General features: G+C 40.7%; 1 protein-coding gene across 6 annotated transcripts; it reads right to left on the reverse strand.

Moving 5' to 3' along the window:
• Nucleotides 1–890: 890 nt before the first annotated feature.
• On the reverse strand, nucleotides 891–26,666 carry ranbp2 (RAN binding protein 2). Of its 6 annotated transcripts, none has more exons than XM_040028232.1 (30): nucleotides 26,457–26,666; nucleotides 23,848–23,915; nucleotides 23,648–23,759; nucleotides 22,209–22,361; nucleotides 21,680–21,910; nucleotides 21,388–21,521; nucleotides 20,716–20,911; nucleotides 20,363–20,503; nucleotides 20,076–20,235; nucleotides 19,776–19,957; nucleotides 19,227–19,423; nucleotides 18,596–18,719; nucleotides 17,873–18,034; nucleotides 17,358–17,495; nucleotides 16,939–17,070; nucleotides 13,556–13,783; nucleotides 13,371–13,454; nucleotides 13,086–13,227; nucleotides 12,852–12,934; nucleotides 8,276–12,767; nucleotides 7,786–7,863; nucleotides 5,708–5,884; nucleotides 4,781–4,867; nucleotides 4,413–4,588; nucleotides 3,986–4,226; nucleotides 3,411–3,497; nucleotides 3,156–3,310; nucleotides 2,786–3,059; nucleotides 2,248–2,603; nucleotides 891–1,997 (listed from the first exon to the last, which is right to left on the reverse strand). In XM_040028232.1, exons 1-30 carry the CDS (start codon nucleotides 26,526–26,528, stop codon nucleotides 1,692–1,694), a joined length of 9,168 nt encoding a protein of 3,055 aa, XP_039884166.1. In that variant the 5' UTR covers nucleotides 26,529–26,666; the 3' UTR covers nucleotides 891–1,691. The 6 variants fall into 6 exon arrangements, with proteins under 6 accessions (XP_039884166.1, XP_039884165.1, XP_039884167.1 ...); XM_040028231.1 differs by having other exon boundaries at nucleotides 12,852–12,946; nucleotides 26,457–26,665; XM_040028233.1 differs by lacking the exon at nucleotides 7,786–7,863 and having other exon boundaries at nucleotides 12,852–12,946; nucleotides 26,457–26,665.
• Between the last annotated feature and the right edge of the window lie 1,153 nt (nucleotides 26,667–27,819).

Genomic DNA, 27,819 nt, shown 5'->3' on the forward strand with positions numbered 1-27,819 from the left:
TGGGGAAAGATGTGTGTTCCCTGACCAGTTTACAAGTTGTTCCTGGGGAGAATTAAGGGGTGCTGCAGCAAAAGCCTTTAGATATCTTTGGTTGTTAGCAGTTCCTGGTGTAGCTTGCATGAAAGACACCAACCTGAGGAATTACAAGGAGGTTTTTGGTGTAGTACCATATTTGTTGCAGCCAGTTTTAACTAGCAATTGGCAGCAAACTACAACCATAGTTTTCAGGGGGGGTTGCTTGTCTCTAGGCCTGTGTCACTGGGGCTTTGTTTTGTGCATGACAGATTACAAAAAATGCCCAAACTTCTTTTTAATGCTGCAATTATCTGACTAGCTTTAAGGCTTAACTCAACACTCAACCATTGAGTCTAGAGTGGATCTTTTATATACAGGCTGTAGACCAGGGGTGGGCAATTCCAGGCCCCGAGGGCCCGTGTCCTGCAGGTTTTAGAGCCCACCTTGGGTCAACACACCTGAATCACATTAGTTCCTTACCAGGCCTCTGGAGAACTTCAGGACATGGTGAGGAGCTAATTTAGCCATTTAAATCAGCTGCGTTGGTTCAAGGACATCTAAAACCTGCAGGGACACCGGCCCTTGAGGCCTGGAGTTGCCCACCCCTGCTGTAGACAACTTAATGCAACTACTCGCTTTAAGGTTATATTACTTTAAGCTCTGAATTAAAAATACCATTGGTAATGGAAAGAAAGAGTGCAAGTTTCCAGTTTCCAAATAGTTTGATGCTCATCCACGTTGTCACATTAAATACCTGAATGCAAAATCTTTTAAGTGGTGAATTAAAGTCGATAGAAGTCTAAAAATACCCAGAGTGAACCTGCAAACTGTATCAGAGCAAAATTAAGTCAACAAGGACAAGCCATAAAACCATCGATTATTCGTAAAGCAACTTTATTGTTTAATAATAAGCATATTTTGGTACAAGCGGCACCATTTCAGCCTTTATTTCTCTCAAACTATACATGAAATGGATCCCCTTTGTAAAATTCAAACCAGATTATCATTGAGCCACAACAAAGTGAGATTACTTCAGGTTGCATGGGCACATATGAAGTCCAATTACCTGCATTGTGGAATCCATTGAAACAGAAAAAAATCCTGTGGGCGCCCAACAGTTAAAAGTACATGGAGGCAGCATTTGGAGGAAAAGGCAGGGGACCAGTGGCTTAAGACTTGTTCAAAAAGGGGAAAAAAAAAAACAAAATACCAGAGTGGAGCTCATGGAGGGAACAACTGCATTGAAACAGAGCACATGCAAGACAAAAAAGAGGAACAAACATTTAGAAAAAGAAAAAAAAAAAGAAAAAAAAATAGTCCATGTACATTTATACACACAAAATACAAATGAGAATTTATTGACAGATGATAAAGACGCAAGTGCAAAAGTTTACAACATTTGTTCCAAAAGCCTCCACTCCTTTACCAACTCGCTTCTGTTTTTGTGAATATGTCAGGACAGTGAAAGAATATCTAATTCAAGGCTACTGTGGACAAGTTTCTGTGACGAATAACTTAACCAGCAGCCCTGTGATCGGTGCCTCGTGACTAAAGATTCCGTTTTAGCAGGAATGTAAGTACTGCACAGGGTACACACTGCTCTCATCCAGAGTCTCAGCTGATCTTAACTTAATAACCTACACCAAGCCGTAAAGCTTCATCTTAACATTAAAACGCTACAGCTGTCCGCAGTCTGTGATGATGACCTTCTTTGTGGGAGTGCCTGCCTTTGAGCCCAGCTCTCCCATCTGCTGCACCACATCCATGCCATCCCGAACCCAGCCAAAAGCCACATGTTTGAAGTCCAGGTGTTCAGCTTTCTTCAGGGTTATGAAGAACTGCGAGTTGTTGGTGTCGCGCCCGCGATTTGCCATCGACAGGATGCCCGGGCCTGTGTGCCGGACATCAAAGTTCTCATCCTCAAACTTGTCGCCGTAAATGGACTTGCCTCCTGTGCCGTTATTCTTGGTGATGTCACCACCCTGAAAGACCAATGGAGCACTTGTTAGTGATGTTAGAGATTTTATCCTGAGAGTTTTCTTTTAAACAACAGGACTGATTTGTCATGGCATCAATAAAATATTTCATACATCAAACTACAGAGCTGTGCTATGATTACAAACAGCAACCAGGGTGTATTTCTGTCAACCCAGAGTAAATTCCACTTTGTTGTAATCAAACAAGTTTTACATTCATCTGATCTTGAAAGTCCAAACCCTGATCTTTCCTCACCTGACACATGAAATCTGGTATGACCCTGTGGAAGATGGAGTCCCGCAGCCCGAAGCCTTTCTCACCAGTGCAGAGAGCTCTGAAGTTCTCTGCAGTTTTGGGTACAATATGGGAGAACAGCTCTATAGTGATTGTGCCCAGAGGTTGGCCATCAGCTGCCAGCTTGAGGAACACCTGTGGGTTAGTGTCTCTGGAGTGCTCCTGAATTCTGGACATCTGTGGCGAGCACAGAGACGAAGCATCACCCTCAATTTGGCCCATCCGGTTCTGACACTCGCAGAAGGTCTTTTTGAAGGATTCGGCTATTTCAGGGGTTTTGAACTTGGCCGCCAGCTGCTCAATCACACCTTCGCCATCTGGATAAACAAAAAGGGGGCGAGGAGAAAGAGAGCAGGTGAAGAACAATCCACATGTTGCCTTAAGAAATAAACACATGCAAGTGGTTTAAAAATCCAAGATGAATGATTATTAGTGAGTATTTACAGACAAATCACACAACGCAGCACAATACAACATCACATCGATGCTGTATGTATACCTGAGTAATCAGTGGCAGTCCAGATCAGTGCGTTCGCTGAGGCGTTCATGGGTTTGAGCTCCATCGCCTCTGAGATGTTGTGGTTGGCGCAAACCCGCAGCACCTGTTCTCTTCTCATCAGGATTCGGTAGAAATGTTTGGTTGGGTGGAAGAGGATCTTGATGTCACCGATGCCGCGCTCCTTCCACTGGCCGATATCCCGGTCCCATCGATACAGTTTGGCGCGCTCCTTGAACAGGATCTCCTCGTCCTCCTCTCCAGACTTTGTCTCCACCTGAGTGATAAATACAGTGATAAATACAATTTTATGGAAAATAAATACAAGTTTACTAATTGTACTAAAATGTTAGGGCTTAGCACATTTATGTACCTCAGGCAGAGATACTATGGGCTCAAAGTGAATGTCCACATTTTTAGGAGCTTCTTCTTCATCACTTCCCTCCTCATCAGCATTGGTTTTAGGCTGAGAGGTCACTGCAGATCCAAACACTGTTGCTCCAGCATTTGCCCATGAGAAATTAGCATCTACATTTTTTTTTTAAAGGGAAAATTAAAATAATTAGCAGTGAAACAAAACAACAGTCCAGATAAACAACTGAAGAAAATGTTTAATGTTAAAGCCAACCTTTTGATCCGAATGCAAATCCATCTGTATTTTTGGCCAACTCCGCAAAAGAGAAGCCAGATGCATTGAAGCCAAAGGTGGAGAGGTCTGCAGCCAGAACAACAAAGACATTAAATACTTAAAAGCCTTTCCCCGCATATCTATCAAAGTTAAAAGGTTAATACAGGGATGATGTATTCTCTAAGTTCATAAAGCATATTAGAATCAAGCTGTGTTCAGAGTGATAAATGAAAATATCTGAAAAGATGGTACCATAATTATAACTTTCACAGGGGGAAAAAAGCCTTTTTAAAACCATATTTTGGGGCAACTCATTTGAATAAGTCTTCATAATAACTCCCCAGAAACATTCTGAGTATAAAAGAAACCCTCAGCTGAAATTCTGTCTGTGCAAAAATGTATTCAATATTTATCATCCAAACTAGCTCCTCATTTTAACATTTTATTAAAAAAAAATTTCATAACATTTCAAATTAAAGTTAAAAGTTGGAGTGAAAACCCATAAAGTATGTGGCTGAAGATGGAGAGTTATGTTTCATTTGAAAATACTTATGCCGTTTTTCACACTTTTTTACCTCGACTTGTTGTAGCAGTCAAAGATGCAGGTTTACTCTCAGTGTTGGACTCCAGCTCGACACTCTTCTTAGTTGAGAGGTCAATGGGAGAGCTGCTGCTTGGAGTTGCTGTGGTCTGTTTGTCTGCTGTAGATGTGCTGTCGGCAGCCTCTGCTCTGCTGGATGATGGCCCTGATGCTGGCATTTCAGGGGTCACAGCAGGACTGCTGGAGGCTTCGTTAGATTTGTCTAACTGAGCAACCTGATACACATTTCCAAATTAATAACATGTTCCAAATTAATACCCATCTTAAGATGCCTCTGAGTATTACTGACAGAGTAAAATAATTAATTTAAAAAGTTAACATTTGTTTGTTTTTTAAAAAACAAAAAGTTGAGTTTTCTGCTTGTATAATTTGAATTATCTATGTAAATTCAGAGCCATTACCAGGACTTCATGTACTTTGCGGACTTCTGTCTCAAAGTCCTCAGGCTTATCCTGGTCCGGGTCGCTGTCCGTGGTGCTCAGGCCACAGAAGAAGGTGGGTGGAAGCTGGAGGCTTTTGGCTTTTTTCTCCTCCTCTGGTGTTGGCTTCTTTTCCCACACCACCTGACAGTCTGACTCTGAATGCAGCAAACAGCAAGTTTAGGCTCAAAATCAACATAACATTTATTAAGGTACACAAATTTTGGACTGTATGGCTATAACAGATCGACATAAAACCCTTTAACATAGTAGCAGAATTAAACCAAACCAATTGTCTTTTGAAAAATGAGTTGGTTATAATAACATGTAACAGGGTTTAGACTACATACCATCACCACAAGCTGCAGCGTTCTTCTCAGGAGTATCAGGGTAGAGCTTTCCATTCAAGGCCTTCACTGCTGATTCGTAGTCTTCATCTGAAGTTCAAAACAAATGTTTCCTTTAATTATGTTTGCAAAGAAAATTATAGCGTTTGTTCAGACTTCAACCCATAATGAATTAAAGATTAAAGGCAATTTTGTATTCTCAGATTTAAAACCAAAGAGGCATTACTGAACTTTGATGTCAAAGGAGAACCCCCCCCCCCCCAAACAAACAAACAAACAAACAAAAAGTCCAATAAGTCCTTTCTTAGCTTTCTGAATGGGACAGTTACTAGTTTGTCTTATAAAAGCAGAAATTACAGTTTCAAATAATAAAATTTAAATAAAAATTCACTCCAAATAACATGTTTTAATTAAGGTTAAGGTTCCACTTTGATATTTATGTCAGTACAGATGTATATCCTTATAGAGAAATACCGTGCACTACTGCTACCTTCTGGCTCTAATAACTCATTACATCATATGTGGGAGCAGTTCAAATATTCAAAATAAATTACCAATTATTAAAAAGAGTCATGTACATCTCTTATACCACCCTTATTTCTCAAAACTGTCAAATAAGGTGACATTTACCAGTGCCAACAGCCCTTTGGCGTCACATTCATTTTTGCACTGGATACATTTTTTGGGGTTCAAAAGAAAGGAATAAAAACTGAAAAGCTAACAAAAAATGTCTATATAGCATCTATGTGCTATATTGTTATTTTAAACATTGGTATCCATTTCTGTCCAAAACTTTAGCATTCTCACTTTCTTACATTGTCTCCTGGGAATGTTAACGATTCACAAATAAGCAGATTTATTTCAGCGAGTCATATGTACAACTACTGATGTTCACTTTAACAAACCCTCGTTCCATATCTTGGGTCTCACCGTCAGTTTCGTCATCACTGATGTAGCCTGGTTCATTCTTGTAGCAGAAGAAGGTGATGGGCAGCTGGAGCTTCCTAGCTAAAGCTGCCTGCTCAGCTGTGGGTTCCCTGACGTACACAATCTCCACCTCCGAATCCTCATCCGACCTAGCACTGCTTCCCTCTGCCTGAGGGGATCCTATGATAGATGGATATGATTGGATTAAACAAGTCAGGCTGGGAAAGAACTGTTGGAAGACAGGCCAAAATGTAAAAATTAAAAGCCTTTGCAACCACAGGTGTTAATTACACACACACACACACACACACACACAAAATCATGCACAGCAAAACAGAACATCATGCATTTGATTTACAACAGTGAGACATGTTTCATAAGCAGAGGATTTCTGCATGGTCTCGTTTACACCACTTACTCTTGGACACATGGTATCATAACATTAAACAGCATAAATACCTGAGCTTTAACTCTAATTAGCCTTTGCTGAGGTAAACATCACTGCGAGAAATCAAACCAGATGAGGAATTACATTCCATGCTGTTGCTACAGACCCAGCACTAAAAATGGCACATGTGACGTTTGCACAGTACATTCCTCTCTAAAGCAACGCCCTTTGCTCTCAGCTCACCTTTCAGAAGACCTTTCTGCTGCTAGTCTAACTGCCCCACACTACAATTGTGGCATCGCTGTACTCTTTAATTTGTCCTGGTATATACAGGACATGAAATGAAGCGCAGTCTAAGACCTTCAATCCAGACTGAAGACTCATATGAAACAATAATATAAATATAAGTGAACATTTGTTTTTTGCCAAGTCAAATCAAAGAACCTACGTGTTTCACTTTTGTACAGATTGTCTATAAGAGATGGATGTAGCCACCATGAAGTCACTGACCAGTTTGTAAAGCTTCGAGTTGAGGTCCACACTTCTCTCCAAGTTGAGAAGTGTGGATCTAGCCATGATGCCACCCATTTGTTAAAGCCTCGAGCTGAGGACTTCCATCATCTAGGTGTTTTAAAGCTGAATGTGACAAAACAAGGATTTGATCTGGCTGCAAACCTGAATGCTTACTGGTCAACAATTTGTGGTTGACAGCTCTTTAATTGTAGTTAACCCTGCCCCAAAATTGACTTAATGTTATAATTAGTATAATCTGATACTAGCAACTGAGCCCATAAAGGCATCAGGAAAGTGATTTTCTATTCAACCCAAAATCATTTTGAAACTACTGGGCGCCCCCTGGTGGCCACTAAATAGAAATCTGTAATGTTCTGTGTTGAAGTTGCTTTTAAGAAACCATCCATCTTTTATACCGACTCACACAATTTGTACAAGTGCCTATACTTCACTGACATTTTGTCACCAAAAGCTGCTGGTCTGTTCCTGTTTTGACACCCGGTAACGTAGACCAATTTCCAGATTGAATATATGAAACATGATGTTCAATGAGGCTAAAAACTAGCGACTGAGATCTTCAAGAAATTACTTACTGATGTCATAGATCAAGGGAGTAGTTGTAATTTTCCCATTCAGGTCTACGCAATCTAAATTCTTTCCGCAACCAGAATAGTTGCCCCCTCCTGGTCAATGATTGACCACATTTAAGGCAGTTACATTTCAGCTTCACCCTTCAGACACAGGGGCTACCTCTATCTTTCATCTACTTTCAGCTAATATAAACAAAACTGCAAGCCACACTATGAAAATGACACTCATATGAAAAGATTGTTACATTTAATTCCAAGTTTAATTTTTTCCCTTAAATATTTCAGTGCTTTAAACACCATTTCCATGATGATTCAGATGAAATCAGATTAAATATTTTCTGCTTTTTTGCATTACTTCAGTGCAAAACTATTTAATCTTGTGACACAAGTGCTACTTAAAGAACTACAATTAAAATTACTGAACAATAAAAACTGCACCTTCACACACTTGGCATGCAACACATTAGCTTCACTGTTTTGCTTTTTTTTTTTTTCTCCACTCCGTGCATCCAGGTTATTTCTTTGTAGTAGTAAGGGCCAGTCACGTGACAGCTGAGAAGTGTTAACACACACTGCAGTGATTAGAGTACCTGGGGGTTCAAATTGGGTGGTTGATGAGCTGGTCCAAAAAGCCATTGGGTTATCTTTGAAAAGCCTAAAATCCAGCCCTAAAGGATGGTGGGTTGTTGAGTGAAGAGAGACTAATTGTGAGGCTGGTGTCATAATCAGAAAATGCCAAAATTGACTGAAAAATGTGAAATACTGTAGCTGTGCAATGACTGATTTGATAACAATGTTATTAACCCTATGGATATGTAAAATATGTGCAGTATAGTCATGTTTTGTCTCTAAAATTTCCACTAAATGTGCATGTTGCAAAACAAATATAAAAAGGGGAGCATGTCGACGGAGGAAATACACATTGTGTTCCAGTTAAAAATGAAAGGTGTGGGCAATGATGAAGCAGTGAGATGCAGATGAAATAAGACGATCGGGTAAAAATGAAATGAACTGAAACTGTTGAGATAATCATTCAAAAGTAATGCAAATATAATTCAGACCCCCTTTTTTTATTCTCACCTTTCTCTGGGATTTTGAATGCAGGAACTTGAAGTGAAGTCTTGGCAGTATAACCAGAGTCGTTGGCTTTCAAACCAGATGCTGTAGATTGCTCAGGTTCAGAATGAGATTTAGGAGGAGTGCCAAAAATCTTCTGAAGGGTATCAGTGCCAAAAACAAACTTTGGGGGAGACACCACAGTCTTTCCGGGATTGACAGGACTGTGTGACGCAGATGCACTTGATCCAGTGTCTGCAGGAAGCTCAGTACGTTCCTTAGTCGTCTCTTCAAGAACGGCAATGGCTGCTTTGCCACATACAGCTGGAGTGGTCTTTGCAGATCCTGGTGTTCCACTGTCTTGTGGTGCAACCACTCTAGATGTCGCTGGAGTCATGAGTTCTTTTTTTCCCTGAGCAACATTGGCTTCCTCAAAGACTTGTTTGAATGTATTTGCGGTTTCTTGCAGCTTGAATCTCACAGCCAGCTGCTCAAGCTTGCCCTCTCCTTCCTCAGCAAAGTCCAAAGCACTCCAGACCCATGCCTTCTCTGCACCCTTCATAGGTTCCAGCTTCATGATTGGACTAATCCAGTGGTTGGCACAGATCTTCAGCACCTGATCCCTTCTCATTACCAACCTCGCTCGTTTGTCGTTATAATTCTGCAAGATCTTGAGGTCTCCAATTCCTCTCTCCTTCCACTGTTTTGACTCTTTATCATAGCGATATAGTTTGGCTCTGTGACTGAAGACCACCTGCTCATTTTCCTCTCCTGTAGAAGTCTCCACCAAATCTGGCAAGGGGACCACAGGTTCAAAGTACTGGCCGTCCCGCTCTTCATCCTGGGTGACATCCTGCTCGTCATCAGTACCCACTGAAGCTCTGCTCTGGTTGAGCTTAGCAGGAGACTTTGAGGGGCTGATGCCAGGTTGAAAGCTAAAGCTGAACCCACCAGTGGATTCCCCGAAGCGGAATAGGTTCTTTCTCAGGGGGCTGCTGGCAAGAGGGGAGGCATAGACCGACGAGTCAGCCGTGTCATCTAAAGCATCTTCTCTGAGGTCGTAGTTGTCCCACTCCAAGGTAGGGCCGGTGGTGTCACCTTGGGGCTTGATTACAAGGCTTGAAATGTCACCAGCTGTTGCAATATCTCCCTGTGTGTCATTGTCTTTTATCTTTGTTTTCTCGTCAGTCAAAAATGATTTCAGGTCTTTCAAACCAGACTTCATTTCCTCTGCCTTCTGAATGAGGTGTGCTGTTCTACCTGTGTCAACCAGCTTGTGGGGGGTTTGTAAAGGGATGTCCAAGAGAAGTCTCTGACACTCTTCAAACTTTTCCTTAAACTCCTGAGCAAGCTCAGGGCTTTTAAACTTGGCAGCTAACTGTTCGAGTTTAGCATCTCCATCAGAGAAGTCATTGGCCAACCAAATCCAGGCTTTGTCTGAGCCTGCCAGGGGTTTAAGGTTCATGGTGGTGGTGATCCAGTGGTTGGCACAAACCTTGAGAACTTGTTCCCTTCTCATCAGCACCCTTAGCCGACCATTTGTAGTGTTTTTCAGGAATTTGAGAACTCCCACACCACGCTCTTTCCATTGACTGGTACCCACATCAAATCTAAACAGTTTGACACGCTGAGAGTAAAGAACCTGTTCATCCTCCTCCCCCGTTACCAGGTCCACCTTCTCAGGCATCTGGATCACTGGTTCAAACTGGATGTCATCATTTTCCTCTGTTTTATACATATCATCATCCTCCAGCTCATTTGAGGCTTCTGTCTTGGTGGGGGTTGCTTGGAATGATGTGAACAACTGCTCACCAGCTCCAGAGAAACCTTTGAATTCTGGATCTTTCGTGCCAAACTGAAAGTTTCCTCCAGCAGATTTAGCCAAGTCTGCAAAACTGAACGTATTTGCTTTTCCAGATATTAATGGATTTTGTTCTTCCTCCGTTTGCTCTACTGAGGGTGTAGAAACAGTTTCTTTCTCCTTGTGCTTGTCAGCTATACTTTTGAGCATACTGGAGGCTGACCCAGTTTGAGTCTGATTATCATTTGAAGGGGATTCCTTTGGAGGGTCTTGAACACCAAACTTGAAGCCACCAGGCCCAATGGGCATTGAAAAAGAGAAGCTTGACGAACTGATTGTGCTAGATCCAGTCTGGGGAGCTTCAAATTTGAAAGAAGCAGGTGAGCTTTTATCTTTGCTCTGACCAAACTGAAAGGTGCCCCCACTTACAAAAGGTATTGTAAATCCAGTTCCAGCAGGCTCACTTGACGAACTCTTTGTTCCAAAGGTAAATTTTGAGGAGGACGATGAGGAACTAGTGCTGCTTGTGCTTTTAGCGTTAGGATTTAGGGTCTGACAGGACACACATTTATCAGCAGAGGCTTCGTTTCTCACGAGACAAGTATCGCAGTCCCATTCTCCATCCTTCTTACCAAATCTAGCTGCTAAAGATGCATTCTCATTTGGAGCTTTGCAGGAAACACATTCAGCAGCTGATGCATCATTTCTGACCAGACAGGCATTGCAATCCCACTGTCCATCTTTCTTTGCAAAATCAGCTTGTGGTCCCGACACTGTTGGAAGATTTGACCCTAATGAAGCCCCCTCTGTTGGCTTAGCAGCAGGGTTTGGACTTCCACAGGATACACATTTACCAGCAGAGGCTTCATTTCTTACTTCACACACATCACAATCCCACTGTCCAGGCTTCTTACTAAACTTGGCAGCAACCCCAGCAGAGTCAACACTGGACAGAACGGGTTGTGCTGCAGGTGCACCAGCAGCTGGTGCAGCTTGTGCTGCGGCAGCTGTTTTAGCTGAGGGTTTAAGAGCTTTGCAAGAAACACAACTGTCTACATTGGCCTCATTTTTTATAGAACATGATTCACAGTCCCACTGCCCTGGTTTGCTGGTAAGTAGGGTTCCAAAGCCACCAAATGTACTGGAACCAGTGTCTGCGGATTTTGAGGAGCTGAGACCGAATGTGAATGAAGAGGCTGCAGAAGATCCAAAACCACCAAATCCAGTAAATGTGGAGCCAGAACTACTTGGTTTTGCTGAATCAGTGCCAAATTTGAATGTAAAAGAACTAGGTTTAACTTCCCCAGCAGCCTGAATGTCTGGCTTTGAAGAGGCGTTGGGATTAGGGCTTTGACAGGATATACACCGTACATCTGTGGGTTTATTTCTTACACAGCACACAGAGCATTCCCATTCTCCTTCTTTCAGTGCAAACTGGGCTGCAATCGATTCAGAATCTTTCACGGTTTTTTCTTTCCTCTCCTGTTGATTTGTCTTGTCAAGTGATTTGAGTACAATCTTCTGGGCTTCCTCAAACTTGGCTTTGAAAAGTGCTGCCTCATCTGCAGTTTTGAAACGGATGGCCAGCTGTTCAGGTTTAGGCTCCTCATCTGCATAATCAATAGCATTCCATACCCAAGATTTATCAGAGCCGGCATTTGGTTTCAGCAACATATCAGGTGTTATGTAGTGATTTGCACAGATCTTAAGGACCTGTTCCCTTCTCATTAAGAGGCGGACCTTGCCTTTAGTGCTGTGTTTTAAGATTTTAACATTGCCGATGCCCCGTTCCTTCCACTCTTTTGTCTCCGTGTCAAATCGATACAATTTTGCCCTGGTGCAGAAAATCTCTTCCTCTTCTTCCTCACCCGTTTTCACATCTACCTTATCGGGAAGAGGGACAATAGGTTCAAAGTGAGGCCCGTCTTCATCCTCCTCAGCATGAGTACTATCATTGTCACTCTCCACTGCCCGTTCCTGCTCTGTTGTAGGCTTTGACATTCCAAACGTTGGCTTGGACATGTCCCCAAATTGAAATGGTTGATCCACCTTCCCAAACAGGCCTCCAGTGGCTGTGCTCTGTGCAGAATCAACAAATGAAAAGCTGGTAACATTTTTGTTTCCAAAGGTGAAGATGCCCGTTTGGGTGGTAGGCTGCTCCTGAGTTTGTGGTTTCTCTGGAACGGTGTCTGTTTTACTGGGAATGTCTGATGTGAGAAGGCCAAGCAAACTTTCACTGTGCTTATTTTGAGAAGCTGAGAATGTAAAATCACCATCATTGGATTTAAAATTGGAGTTGAATTTAAAAGCAGGTGAGGGTGTTGACTGGGCAGTTACACCTGTACCAAAACTAGGCACTCTGGGGACTTCAGCGGGTGCCTGCTGGCTGAAGGAGAGCTTTCCAAAGTCCATGGGCTTTCCCTCAATGTTCTTTGGTTGTTGAACTGGGACTACAGGTGGCTTGGTGAAATAGCCAGGTTCAGGTAAGGTAGGGTTACTGGTTTGTTGGGTAACACTCTGGCCATAAAAATCTTCACCATAGGGTGAAAGAAGACTTGTGGCTGGTGATTCAAACCGTAGAGGTGCACCAAAGACTTGTTCTTGAGGAGGGTAGATGCAGGCTGGGGCTGTCTGCAGTGGAGGTGTATGCGTGGGCTGTTGGTAGGCATACATATTGTGCTGAGGTGGCATGCGGTTTACGCCATACATTGGGGTCTGTGTAAAGAGAGTAAAAATAAACTTAACAAACTCCATTTTTTTAAAGCATTAAAGCTTGTTCAGCATTAAAATGATGATTACCTTGGTGGGGGTTACATTTGCTGCTGTGCGCAAGAGATACTGAGAGTTGTATGCTTGTGACTGATTGTAGTACACAGAGGGGCCTGTGGTGGCAACTTAAAAAAAAGAAAGAAAGAAAAGACATGCAAAAATGTTTTATGTCACTAAACTCCTTTGGTAAAGATGACCAAGTACATTAAATCTTGTGTTTAAATATAAAATTAATCATGTTTCAGATCCGCGTATCATACTGACCTGTTAGGGGGGCTCCATGATAGGACTGAACCGGGGTAAATGGTTCCTGCAGGCCCTCAGCCCCGTAAGTCTCGCCATACATTTTATGATGAGGAGAAACTGTAGTGCCTGATGAGTTGTGTCTCAGATCATGAACCTCATTCTGTAAAACAGGAGCATCATGTGAACTCAATCTGAAATGTATTGATTTAATCCAAACTGAAAGTAACACAACAAGTAACAGTGATCACAGTTTAAAAACAAGGGACAATGTTACAAAATATTATCTTAAAAATGAATTCTGACCTTAAGGGCTTCTACTTGCTGACACAACATCTGAAGGAGACTCTTCTGGTCCTCCACCCAATGAGGTTGTGTTTTGGGAGAAATCTAAACAAAGGATGTGAATGAATTATAAAGGTAATTGATTTTTGTGTTTGACTAAAAACACAAAAACTGAGTCATTTAAATAAATAACAATATGGACCTACCAGTCTTTTTGAAGGAGAAACAATGCTTTTGTTTGGAGAGGGAGTGGAGAACTTAATGTGGGATATGGTTGCACTAGTTTCGCCGAGATGAGCAGGGCTGGAGTGGGCTGGTCCTCTTAGGCCCCCCTCTTCCTTCTCATCCTCTTCATCCATGACCTCCCCGTTCTCCCCCAGCTGCTGGTTCACATCATTTAGGAGGTCCACAACTTCCTCCATAGACACAGGCAGCTGGGAAAGAAAAAGTTTAGACTTTAATTTCACACCGCTTCTACAGGGAGTAGGGCTGAACGATTAATCGTTAGAAAAATCGCGATCTCGATTCATACTTATGTGCGATCTCATTTCCAAATGACAACGATTTAAAAAAAAACAAAAAAAACAAAAAAAAAACAAAAGACAACGACGATTGTACCGCATTTTGATCCGGGACGTAATCTGCATGAAAACAAGCGCTCACTCTTCCTGCTCAACAAATGACAAGGGTGGAGCCTTATACCAGGTGATACAGAAGCTGGCTGCTAAAATTAGCAGGGAAAAAACAATGGAGAGCACGTCAGGGATGATGAGAAAGTGACAGGAGAAAATCCGTCCCGGTCAACCACCCAAACATCAATAACGAGAACCTTATACAGCGCTTCCCTATACACGTCGAACTCCCACAGGCACAAAGAAATTACGGAGGCTATCACTTATCACCTGACCAACGATATGGCTCCCATCAACACTGTGCAAAACGAGGGATTTAGGAAAATGATCAACACCCTAGACAAACGCTACACAGTGCTGTCCCGCAACTATTTTTCTATTGTTGCACTACCTGCTCTATACACGCAGTGTTGAGCAACGGTGGAGACGGAATTTCAAGCAGTACAACATTTTGTGGCAACGACAAAATGTGAGACATTTGTTGTTTTTATGTTTATTTATTGTTTTTATGTTCAGTCTCAACTGTTACGAAGTTGATGTGCAGTTAATAAGTGCAATAAATATTTATACTGGAAAAGAGAATCGTGATCTCAATTCTAAGCCAAAAAACTCGCGATTCTCATTTTATGCAAAATCGTGCAGCCCTAACAGGGAGTGCAGAATTATTAGGCAAGTTGTATTTTTGAGGAATAATTTTATTATTGAACAACAACCATGTTCTCAATGAACCCAAAAAACTCATTAATATCAAAGCTGAATGTTTTTGGAAGTAGTTTTTAGTTTTAGCTATTTTAGGGGGATATCTGTGTGTGCAGGTGACTATTACTGTGCATAATTATTAGGCAACTTAACAAAAAACAAATATATACCCATTTCAATTATTTATTTTTACCAGTGAAACCAATATAACATCTCCACATTCACAAATATACATTTCTGACATTCAAAAACAAAACAAAAACAAATCAGCGACCAATATAGCCACCTTTCTTTGCAAGGACACTCAAAAGCCTGCCATCCATGGATCCTGTCAGTGTTTTGATCTGTTCACCATCAACATTGCGTGCAGCAGCAACCACAGCCTCCCAGACACTGTTCAGAGAGGTGTACTGTTTTCCCTCCTTGTAAATCTCACATTTGATGATGGACCACAGGTTCTCAATGGGGTTCAGATCAGGTGAACAAGGTGGCCATGTCATTAGTTTTTCTTCTTTTATACCCTTTCTTGCCAGCCACGCTGTGGAGTACTTGGACGCGTGTGATGGAGCATTGTCCTGCATGAAAATCATGTTTTTCTTGAAGGATGCAGACTTCTTCCTGTACCACTGCTTGAAGAAGGTGTCTTCCAGAAACTGGCAGTAGGACTGGGAGTTGAGCTTGACTCCATCCTCAACCCGAAAAGGCTCCACAAGCTCATCTTTGATGATACCAGCCCAAACCAGTACTCCACCTCCACCTTGCTGGCGTCTGAGTCGGACTGGAGCTCTCTGCCCTTTACCAATCCAGCCACGGGCCCATCCATCTGGCCCATCCATCTGGCCCATCAAGACTCACTCTCATTTCATCAGTCCATAAAACCTTAGAAAATCAGTCTTGAGATATTTCTTGGCCCAGTCTTGACGTTTCAGCTTGTGTGTCTTGTTCAGTGGTGGTCGTCTTTCAGCCTTTCTTACCTTGGCCATGTCTCTGAGTATTGCACACCTTGTGCTTTTGGGCACTCCAGTGATGTTGCAGCTCTGAAATATGGCCAGACTGGTGGCAAGTGGCATCTTGGCAGCTGCACGCTTGACTTTTCTCAGTTCATGGGCAGTTATTTTGCGCCTTGGTTTTTCCACACGCTTCTTGCGACCCTGTTGACTATTTTGAATGAAACGCTTGATTGTTCGATGATCACGCTTCAGAAGCTTTGCAATTTTGAGACTGCTGCATCCCTCTGCAAGATATCTCACTATTTTTGACTTTTCTGAGCCTGTCAAGTCCTTCTTTTGACCCATTTTGCCAAAGGAAAGGAAGTTGCCTAATAATTATGCACACCTGATATAGTAGAGGTGGGAATCACCATACATCCCACGATACGATATTATTGCGATTTTTTTTTTTTTTTTTAAATATCTGCGATATTCAGATTCTGTACATAAAGGTAAACTTTATCAATATTCATTTTATCTAATATCAAAGTCTCGCACTCAGTCTTTCTCTCATTTCAGTCAGTTTTATTGTTGACAAACTGAACGGTTTGTATTACAGTCTAGTCCAACTTAAATGAATGCAACCATCTGGTACAATTATAGCTATTCTGAACTATGCAATTTAAGAAAACTATGCAGCCCATTCAGCAACTGAAGAATTTGAAAGTAAATTAAAACAAAATATAATTTTACATTAAATAAAAAAGTTTTAAACTTAATTAAAATAAAACATGTCTTAAATTAAAATAAGTAAACTGTCATGTTTATTGCTGCCAAAAAAAAGTTAAACACATTTGGACAGTGAAGGAATGTCAGGATTCTTGCTCAGAAAAAGGATCAACATGCTCTGAAGTCAGAGCACAAAAACTTTTTTTGTAACAAAATATCGATTTCTGTTGTCCCTGTATCGATACATTATTAGCAAACAAAATATCACGATACTACACAGTATCGATTTTTTCCCCCACCCCTATGATATAGGGTGTTGATGTCATTAGACCACACCCCTTCTCATTACAGAGATGCACATCACCTAATATGCTTAATTGGTAGTAGGCTTTCGAGCCTATACAGCTTGGAGTAAGACAACATGCATGAAGAGGATGATGTGGACAAAATACTCATTTGCCTAATAATTCTGCACTCCCTGTACTTTAGCAAAAAAAATAATAAAACCAAACAAACAAACAAAATAAAGTGTCACAAGTTAAACATCAGTCGTACAAATTTATAGTTTTTGTTTTTTGATTCTTCCAAATTGGGACTTACCTTTTCAATGTCATCTGCATTGGCGCTGTAGATCTTTGACAGGTATGCCCTGAACTTTCTCAAGGACATGATGCACCTGTCTTGAGTCTCCTCAACACCATTGCTGGCCTCTTCTGACAGCCGCTGATAGATCTGCCAAAAATAAAAATAAAAAATAAATCACTATACACTCTATATAACACCTCTACAAGTGTTAGAACCACTAACTTGAAACATCTGAAACCACATAACAGTGGACTGTATGAGGTTTAATAGTCAATATTATTTGAAAATCTGGTTTTTAAATCTTTTGTTTATAAGAGATAGACTTGGACACAAATGTGTCTTTCAAAAACAAAAAACAAAACCAAAACCATAGTACCCAAGTGCTTCTTGTGGTGTGAACAATAAATCCAGGTATATATTTTTTTTATGCTTACCTGAGCTAAATGCCAGATGGAGGACATGTTATTGATGCTTTCCAAGGTAGAAATGGCCTCCTCTGTTTTCCCTTCAATGTCAAGAAGAACTGCATATGCTATCCTTGCTTCCTCTTCATAACTTTTCACAGAAGAAATCTGAAAGGAACACAAAACATAAATTTATGAACCAACGTGGTACATCTTGGAGGCAAATCCTTCAATATAAAAATAACTTCTATTAATGTGAGGACATAAAATTTGCTATGGTTAGTTTTTGTGGGATTTCTGCAGACCCAATGAGGTGAAGTGCTGACCTAAAATCCTTTACTGAAAGTCACACAAACCTTTCTGACCTGACACTTCTGGATTAAATGCAAATGAAAGCATTTCACTACAATATGTCACCACAGCAAGATCATTAAACAAAGAGGTAAACTCAAACTGATTTTCAGGTATAGCTGAAAGTGTCAAGGTCTTTAGGCTAAACATGACAACTCTACTTAGATGCAAAAAGAAATGAGAACATTATTAACCTGAATATCTTTGGAGAGAAAGTGTATAAAGAGAGGGTCAAGAGGTTCTGGTATACTGCGTCTGTTTTTGATCTTCTCCAGCAGTGGAAGGGCAACTTTCCAGTAGTGGACACTGCGGCCAATGTACTCCTTCTGGTCATAGTAGGAGTTCACTCCATCCCCCTGGTTATTAAAAAACAAACAAACAAAAAAAAAACCACACAGAAATTGAGTCTGGCACAGGAGCCGAATGGTACACAGAAGCCTTTTGTCACAACTCATTTCTTAGTGGTTTTAAATCCAGCAGACCAAAGAAGTGGCACATGTGGCTGTTTGGACATCTTGCACTTAATTCTGTTTAGCAGCTGCAGACTGAGTGACAGAAAGGAGCAGGTGTGAAAGCCGAGAGAGCTCCGAGTTACCTACATGCCTTTAAGTGTCAGTGCAGCTTGTGACGGTAGATGACTGCTGTCTTTTTAAAGCATATGGACTTACTTACTAATAAAGTAAGTATTAAATAAAGGAAGTTGATGACATTCATGCAGCACAGTCAGAATATGCTGGTTTTCCCATTATAAGCTACAATACAAGGGGTACAAAGGTACAAGGGACTTTCTAAATGCCTTATTTTATAAAAAAAAAAAAGCATTCAAAAAGAGATACATTAGAATTTTAATCACTTTACCGTCCTGCAACTCACTGAGTTTAAGCAAACAGTGTATGCATCTGTGTGTGTTTCTGTACCGTCTGGCTAAGACACTGAGCCCAGTGGATGACCAGTGCTGGTTGAAGCCCATGTTTTTCTCCAGCTCTCAATGTGCTCAGCCCATGCTGCACAATCATTCGTAGCTTTCCTGACACACCAGGTCTGCAAAGCAAAAGGCCACACATCAAAAAACACTGAATATATGAACATAGCCAATAATGGGACTATAAATTAATTGCAGTTAAATGTTAATGTACTGTTAGGTTCATATCGCTTATTGAAATGAAATGAGGTTTTAGAAATGTGTTTTTAAATGAGTTTAGCCCTGTTAAGTACAGTTTTCTAAGATTTAAAACAGACTACAGATAATGACCACTGATTTGAACCATTTTGGGAAAATACTGAGGAAAAAAAAAATGGCTAAATCCATCAAAAAACAATTTGAAAACCAGAATAGAGAGTTGTTATGCAATTATATAAATCACAGAGCTAAACATACAGGAACAAGACAACACTAATTTGAAACAAACTAGATTCAAATCGGGAGAGATCCTCAAAATAGTGTTTAAATCAGTTTAAGTAAACACAACATAACCAATCATATCCCTTTTGCTTATGCAATAGTTCTGGATGTTTTTCCACTTGGCTCTCGACAGCACTAGTACTCACGCTGCTCGCTTGTGAATGAGGCTGTAGATGGCATCCCACCACTCCCTCTGTCTGTCAGTGGTCAAGAGGCGGAGGAGAGGAAGAGGGAGGCAACGAGGCTCAAAGAGCTGTTGTTGTGACTGATTGACTCCAGCATTGATCTTTGCCGTCCTCTGAAGCTGACAGTGGCTACAGAACACCACACCATATAGAAACACCTTGATGGAGCAAACACAAGAGAAAAAAAAAAAAAAAAAACTTTAATACTGAAAGAAATACCAGAACAAAACTGTGTTTATAAATTAAAAGCAGTGCTGTTGGCTTGTTGAAGTTTCATTTTACTTAATTTTGTCTCCTAAGACTTTTGCACAGCCTGCTGTAATAAAGTGCCAACATAAGTTCATGAAAATGAACCAAAATGCAACAGAAAAACTCCAGAAGTCCAAGATCCAGATTTTCTCTTAAGTAAAACCTTTTATCTATTCATACATTTTTCTGTGCTTTGGCCAGGAGGAGGTTTACAGAGTATGTTAGACCAGTACACACAGAGCAGGAGCAGCACCACCTTACCTCTAGGTCCAGCAGGCAGATTGACTCTGGCGCATTGGTATCTAGTTTAGAGGTTTCCAGCGTAAGCCGAGGAAAGAGCTGTTGAAGCCATTCCCGCAGCGGTGGTCTTTGATCCAGAAGGTTCCACTGGAGTCCCAACCAGCTCAGATGTTGCAACTGACCACTGTGGAGCAAGATGGAGCCTAAAGAGAAAGCAGCAAAGTTATTATACTACTCACTACTAAATGCTTCTTTAATTTCAGGGGAAAACAAACAAACAGAACAGTTTTTTTAGTATTCAGGTAGCTAACTGGTTCGTACCAGTGTCCCATTTGGCCATTTGAGAGAGCTCTGGAGCCATGGCAGTAAGGGAATGAATGTCATCATTGGCGATAAAAGATAATCCAGCAGAGGCCTGCGGACCCCGCAGGAGGTCAAACAGGGAGTCCTGACCACTCCGGTTCCCGAAAGCTTCCACCACCTACCAAGAGAAAAATAATTAAACAAATAATATAATTAAACACTGACACACGAATGATTGATGTTCATGTTGACATAAGAACACTTCAGTGAGGATCATGTGAAATCACATATAACCAAGGTCAGACCTCACTGATCAAGACAGATGAATCTGTACTCAGATTGAACAACATGTGGCCGGCCTGGCTCTGTCGGTCATTCGCCAGCAGCTCCAGAAACTGTGGGGCGGTCTGATCTCTTTTGGTCACTTTTGTCTTTGGTCTGGGGACCTGGAGGAAAAACAAACTTTAATTAAAACAAACAAAAACAAAACTGCAAAGCGTTCACTGAAAGACCACGACTAGGTCCTGAACAAGTTCATAGAACTGTTAAGTCCTTAGGTAAAAGGGACAGCACAGTTGCACGATGGTACAACTACTGGAATATATTTAAAGTAACAACAACATAAGCAAATGAATCTGCTCATCTGGTGTGTCACTACCTGATATGCCAGTAGGTAGCACAGTGCAGCCAGGTCACGAACAGCCCTCCAGGTTTGTTGGCAATCCTGAGCCAGCTTAAGCAGCAGCGTGCCTGCATGCAGGTAGAGGTGCCCTCTCATCTCCACAAACACCTCAAGGAGCTCGTCTGCACTGCAGCCTGCAACGCTGCTCACTTCCTGCATAGCTTGGTCAAACCTACAAGCACAATGCAGATGAACAGTTTACAAAAAAGTTGGAATGCTAAAAACACAACTAACAACAACAATGTTAGCCTTTGTTGAAACAGCTGCAACAATTTGCCTTTTTGACTTGTAAATAGTCAAAGCTTGAGACTTATTTGCTTCTCTTACCTGTAGATCAGGTGCAAACAACCTGTTACACCTAAACAGACTGAACTTTCACTAAAGACCATAACTTAATGTGATTCAATTACATTTTATGAGGTTGGCAAGGTTTTCTGACATCAGTAATGTTTGAGGAAAAGAATCTGAATGTTAACTTTTAACCATACAACTTTGTTTTTTTAAAACTTTACTACAAGGACACGTGGTCACCAGAATACACAGGAGAAATTAGGTTGTAAATTACTCCATAATTTAAAAAACAAAACAAAAAAAAAAAAGCCTCAGATTTTAGTCCAGTTCTCTTGAACAATCCAGGACCCAACTTACTCTCTAAGTGCATCTACACTTGGCTGCACGCTGCTTTCAGATAGTGTGATTCTCAGCAGGCTGCAGCGGGCCAACAACAGCTCTCTCTGAATACATCGACTCATCTTCTCATTGCTGAGCTGAGCCAGGTACTCCTGAAACAAAGGTCATCCATTCTTTAGAAAAGTTTATGCACTTATAAAGGTGGGAGGATGAGTATAAGGCCCAAAATAGAAGTACTTAAAGCATACTGGTCCCGCCTATTCAGGTACACTTTAATTTAGCAGGACACTAGTGCAAAGTCCATACTAACCTGCAGTGTGCACACCACCTCAGTGTACCAGTCCAGACTGTTGCGCAGCATGGCTCTTTTCTCAGGAGCCAGGCAGTGTTTAACAGCCTCTTCCAGCCGGCCATCCTGACGGAACAGCTGAACCAACTTCACGTTCACGTGGGCGTCAGCCGGCCGCGCTGCCAGCTCGGTCTGAAGGAGGTCGAACAACTGGTTCCAACCCTGCTGACCCTGACGACTCAACAGGCGCTCCTAAAAGCAGCAGTGGCAATGAACAGAAGACATTCAGTGTGGCATTCTTTCTACTTTTAATTAAGTCGTACACTCTTCTTGGACTGTTTTTGTAAACCTAAATGACATTAAAACTCCCAGTCATGAAACTGGAAATTTTAATTTAAGAATATTAAGCAAAGTGATGGACGGATCAGGCTGTGAACTAGACAACAGTTTGTTAAACAACCTAAAATAGTGGGATCAAATGACTTCACAGCTGACAAAGGCAATGCTTAGTGGATGTTACTGGAGCTAAAGAAGAAAGGAGGAGCTTCACCTTAAGGTTGAAAACCGCCGGGTTTCCTGGTAGCAGCTTTGCAGCTTTCTCCACCCAAAACTCTGCCCTGCTGTCACACTCCTGCTTACTGACAAGCAGCTCTGCAACCTTCAGCACCAGGTCTTTCTGGGCTGGGTTCAAATCCACCGACCGCTGCAACAGAAGCGAAGAAAAACATTTCGTCTAAAGCGGAACATATGCATCAAAAGCTCTGCCAGTTTTTTTCCCCTCTCTCCCTGCTTTATGCTAAGGAATTAAAAACTCATCACCTCCTCTTCTTTCTCACACTGTGCTGATTATTAATTTCTTTATTACAGCAGCAACTGGAGCCGTTTACGTCCAAGAAACAGGTTGCACTACAGTCAGCCAACTGTGCATAAAAAACTGTGTTTTAAGTGGGCCATTTTCACCTCCCACAGGTGGACAGAGCACAGCTTGAGTGCATTTAAAAAGATTGGAAATGTACAGCAATTATATAGCTGATAGTGTTTTGATGAGTCTCAGCACTGACTCTGAATCACTTTGTTTCAGCTCATTAACTGAGAACCAGCTTCATTACAGTACACATCAGTTTTAGTGTTCAGGTGCGAATGAATCAGTAAAAAAACTCCCTCAAGGTGAGTTTAATGTTCTTAAAAGTTACTGCTACAAGAAGGGAGAGCAAATAAATCACAGTTTATTTTTCTCAATTTTCCGTCATCATTCATCTTCTAGATTTGATGCTATAGCAATAAAACCTAACAGTGCCTTTGGGAAGCTGATTATTGATTCCCGAATGTCAGAGAGAGCTTGGTGATTCATCTTTTAAAAAGTAAAACAACAAAGAGCATTTAGCATTCAGTTTGATAGACTACCCAGTGCATTTTATAAAAAAATAAATAAATAAATAAAAAATAAAAAAAAAAAAAAAAAAATCACACACCAAAAGGCAGACAGAAATCACATCTAAAGCCTTGTTGTTTGCTGTGGGAAATTACCCATAGTAACAAAGAGGATACTTTTTTTTTTTTTTTTTTTTAATATTCATTCATCACAACTAACCAAATTTATTCAAAGTGCATGTGGGTAATTTCCCTTTCGTGTCCAGGTAAATATACGAGTTTGGTTGGTCCATTTAAATTGGTGTGAGCATGAATCAGCAGTTGCACCGACAGCACTTACAGAGCAGTTTTTAAACCCACACACATATTCACTTATGTACATAGACAATTGGAGGAATTTTAGGTCAATCATCTTTCTGATTTCTCAAACAAAAGGAAGCTGAATCTGAAACTCAAAGATTGCAACTGACAGCAAATACAGGGTTTGTGGAAGCTGTTCATCATTTTGTCATTTAAACAATGTTTCCTCATTTCATACCTGAATCTTATGATTTCTTAAACCACATTCTGACACACTTTTAAAGGGAGAAATGCTTCCACTAAGATGTTCTTTTTTACCTTGTAACATCCAACTGCTTTGTTGGTGTCTCCCTCTCTCTCGTAGAGCTGTCCAAGGAACTTGTGTGCTTTAGGATCCCTCTCCTGGACCTTGAGATAGTCTGACACATGCCTAGGAAAAGCATGAAAGACAGGAATTACAAACAATATAGCGACACACAAGCATTGGGTCAAAACAATGGAGAGGCTCACATGCTTACCTTTTTGCAAGATCATATTCCTTTGCTTCAAAGTACAATTTAGCAAATAAAAACCCTTTGACTGGCTTCTGTGGAGAGAAAAAAAAATATGTGGACCAGGATGAGGAAATGGATTCATCTTGTTATGATAGATGCAATTACACATGTCCTGAAGAGTTATCTGGCTTACTGAGATTTAAATACTCACCAGTACTCAGTACCTGCTTAGTAACTATACCCAAACCCAAAGGCCCATTTTTAGCCATTAAAAAAAATATAAAATCAAAAAATCCTGCAGATGGAGCTGCCAATGCCTAGTTAAATCATGCCCATCCATAATTTTTATAGATGGTTCAAGTAGTTTGTGAAGTGGGAATACATCAGAATAGTGAAAGATATTTTTGTTCATTATCCAGTTTTGATCAAGTGATCAGCTTTGTGGTATTACACACCCCACCCCCGCCAAAAAAAAACAAAAAAAAAAACCCAAAACATCTTTTATCCTGAGGAATTAACTAAATTGTAGTTTTGGGAAATTATTCCTCTCAGGGGCTAAAGTTAGTAACATCTTAGCCATCGTGATTACAGCATTACCCACTGTCAGATTTACTGCTAGCTTCTCCTACCCACCACACTACAACTATTATCACTGACTTTTTCAGTGTCAGGTGAACAACGTAGAATAAGTTGATAGTAGATAGCGCTCTTCTGGCTATTCCACAGACCCATTTCAAAACAAAGAGGGATCACGCTTTCCAAACCTTAGCGTCAAAACTGTGGAACAGTTTACCTCCCCCTCTATGCACTATGATGCTTCTTTATAATAAAAAATAAAAACAGCTGAAAATTCATCTATTTAGACAGGCAATTGGGTAATGCTCTTGTGCAATACGTTGTTTTTGTCTGATGTATTTTTAAATTTCCTGTAACGCACTTTTTAAAAATAGATTCCTGTCTTAAAAAGTCCTTCATAATTAAATTTTACTTACAAATCACAAAAACATTTAATTTATGTATGTTTGTTTAGGAATGCATTTTGCTGATAAGAATACAGGTTTAAGCTCTGAACAGCATGACACCCAATCTTGTGATTTAATTCTTCAGGCAAATGTCTCCAGATTACACACACTACTGTACACAACAAAATGCACAACGAGACATTTCGCAGGTATGTGTAGTAGTGTGAATCTATTGTCAAACAAAACTACATTTTTGGCTCTACTGGTGCAACTCTACAAATACCATTGGGCTAGACTGTTAATCTTACAATACCAAGGTTTCTCCCGACTGAAAACAAGCCTCTGGGAGGGTGACTATGCATGTAAGCACAACGGGTGGCCTAACTTTTTACTTTTTCTATACATATTTCAGTACATTGTTACCTGTATATACATGAACTTCAGTTGCTTATGTATATAGGACCACTGTCTTCCTTTTATACTTTATATTCCCCTTGCTCTAAGAGCTGTAACACCCAAATTTGTCATTCGTGGGATAATAAAGGTTTATTCTATTCTAGAGGTCCGTGCATTTTTTTAAATTACTTTTGATCTTAAGCACACAAAGTGTATTCTAAGCTCGAGTACATTAAACCACACACACTACATCATTAAAAAAAAACCACAATCCTGATGACTTTACTTTGATGTAAGACCAAAATATCGTTGGAATTACGCAAAAACAAAACCCTGACTAGGTAAAGCAACTTGAGAGCATGGTTAGGACCACTGACCACATAGCACCACATTTACTCAAGTAATTGACTGATCGACTAGCATATTATGCTACCATGGTGTAGGTGTATGTATAAGCAATTAAACCAACATTTTCAGCTGCAACATTAAAAGGATATCTACAAAACAAATGATCACGATCTCATAATAACACTACCATATATTTCTGCATTCTTTGTCCTTTCAGTACACTTTCGAACTAATCACTATTAGTTAAGCCTCTTTCAGACTGTTGATAAGCCTGAATTCTGATGCATTCAATGTTTTCTTACACTGCATTTATTTCTCATTAAATATTCTGATTTTCTGTGGGTGTAACAGTTTCCCCCGTGACATCCGATCCAAATAAATAACCGAATAAACAATACTTAAAAATAACGAAAACAAATCAAGAAACGTAGGAACTGTGCCTGATTAACAGACAAGTCTGTTTGCAATTATGCTAAAACCACCAGTTTTTGAACAAAGTTAGGCTTGCTGCTCCTGATACAATGAAGCAACGAGCATTTTTAATTGTTGTCTGAACCGAAACCTCGCTTTTCCAGAGAAATGAAACTTGCATACCCTATCCAACTAGCTTTGTCTCGCTGTCGTGGCTAACTAGCATAGCTGATTAGCTGGCGCTGTTCAAGGGATCCCATGCCGCGCATTTTCCCGAGTATAAAGGGGAGGACACGACGGGGCGTCATCACGCCGGCCGGTTAGCTATAGTCTTTAAGACTATCCGGGGGACGGGGGTTATACAGAGAACGACATATGAGTCAACCGAAATACCGTCATCATAATCAAAAAAGCAACGAGTGCTCATTGAACATGTGAACAGGTCGTACCTCATACCGGCTGATCTGACATGATGGCAGCAGCATGCTAACGTTAGCCTCGGCGGGCTTAACTTACCTCTTTGAGTGAGGGAGAGGAACTCTGTACAGAGGAAACGTAACGGTCCACTTCAGCCTTACTTCGCCGCATAGCTTCCAAGGTCAGGGGCTTCTACAGCGGCTGAATGTGATACATAGAAAACCAGAAATTCACTAAATATTTAAAACAAAACTGACGCGAACATCAGCTCGCCTGACGTAAACTCCCCATGATGGTATTGCGCAGTCTCAATGCCGTCAAATGGCAGCTGTCACGTGACTTCTTAACCAATGAAAACAAGAATTCAGTTTGACGCAGACTGACGCATTTCAGTTTGAAGGGTTCTGTTACAAATACCTGAAAATCCTAATTTCTCCAACAATTAAGCCTTAATCCTTAATTTGATAAATATTTTGGCTAACTTTTGTTACATAAATTTAATTAAACAAACAGATATTTAAACCCTGTATATGTGTAACCAATACTATTAACTTAAACAAATCATGCTATATCATGCCCATTTGTATAGGCTGATACCTTTGCAGATTTTTCCTGTCTGTTTCTGTTGTTAAGCTTCAGTCAAGTATTTTGTTTTTAAGAACACTTTTTAGTCACCTGTTTTATTCCAAAGTGTTCTCATCAAAACCTCTGCACATGTGAATGAGTAGCAGTTGTCAGAGGAAAAGCTGTGATATGCAATGCCCATTTGAACTTTATCAGCTACACACACATTCATCACCCATTATGAACTGAGCATCAGAATGGAGAAGTGATTTGGGTGATTTTGCATGTGACGTGGTTGTTGGTGCCAGATGGAGTCAACTGAGTATGATTTCAGAAACTGATTATCTACTAGGATTTTTACACATAACCACATCTAAGATTGACTAACAATAGTCAGAAAAAGAAAAGTCTTCAATGTTCCATTGCACAACAACTATAAAAAAGATTCTGATTCTTGTGATGCTGTAATGGTAATTATAGGCACACTTGGGGCCCCTTTGTACCAACTCAGTATTGCTGAAATGCAGCAGTCTTAAGTATTGTTGCTAATCATGTCCATGCACCTCTCTTCTGACGGTTGCTTTCAGTAGCATGACTCTCCTTGTCACAAACCTCAAATAATCTCTTTGCTTGCTTTCTCGAACATGACAGTGAATTCACTGCACTCAAATGGCGTCCACAGTCACCAGATCTCAATCCAATAGAGCGCATTTGGGATGTGTTGCAACAGGAGAACAAATCTGCAGCATCTGCGTGATGTTATCATGTCAGTACTACTCAGCAGCTTGTAAAAAGGCCACCACAGCAGGTAATTCTACATATTTGATTTGGTAGATTTTTTGTTTTCTCCTGCGATCAAACCAGTAATCTCTTATTTATTGAAAATGTAAACCATCAT

Source organism: Simochromis diagramma, unplaced genomic scaffold (assembly GCF_900408965.1).
Source record: "Simochromis diagramma unplaced genomic scaffold, fSimDia1.1 OVJJ01000343.1, whole genome shotgun sequence".
In the NCBI taxonomy this organism is placed as follows: Eukaryota; Metazoa; Chordata; class Actinopteri; order Cichliformes; family Cichlidae; genus Simochromis; species Simochromis diagramma.

What these genes read in the sequence shown, in the direction of transcription:
- ranbp2 (XM_040028231.1), bottom strand. Translation starts at nt 26,528, where the DNA reads ATGCGGCGAAGTAAGGCTGAAGTGGACCGTTACGTTTCCTCTGTACAG. An exon ending in CTCAGTGTCTTAGCCAGACG is followed by an intron (nt 18,035 to 18,595) that starts GTACAGAAACAC and finishes TTTAATAACCAG; the next exon opens with GGGGATGGAGTGAACTCCTA. An exon ending in CAAATGTAACCCCCACCAAG is followed by an intron (nt 12,768 to 12,851) that starts GTAATCATCATT and finishes CTCTTTACACAG; the next exon opens with ACCCCAATGTATGGCGTAAA.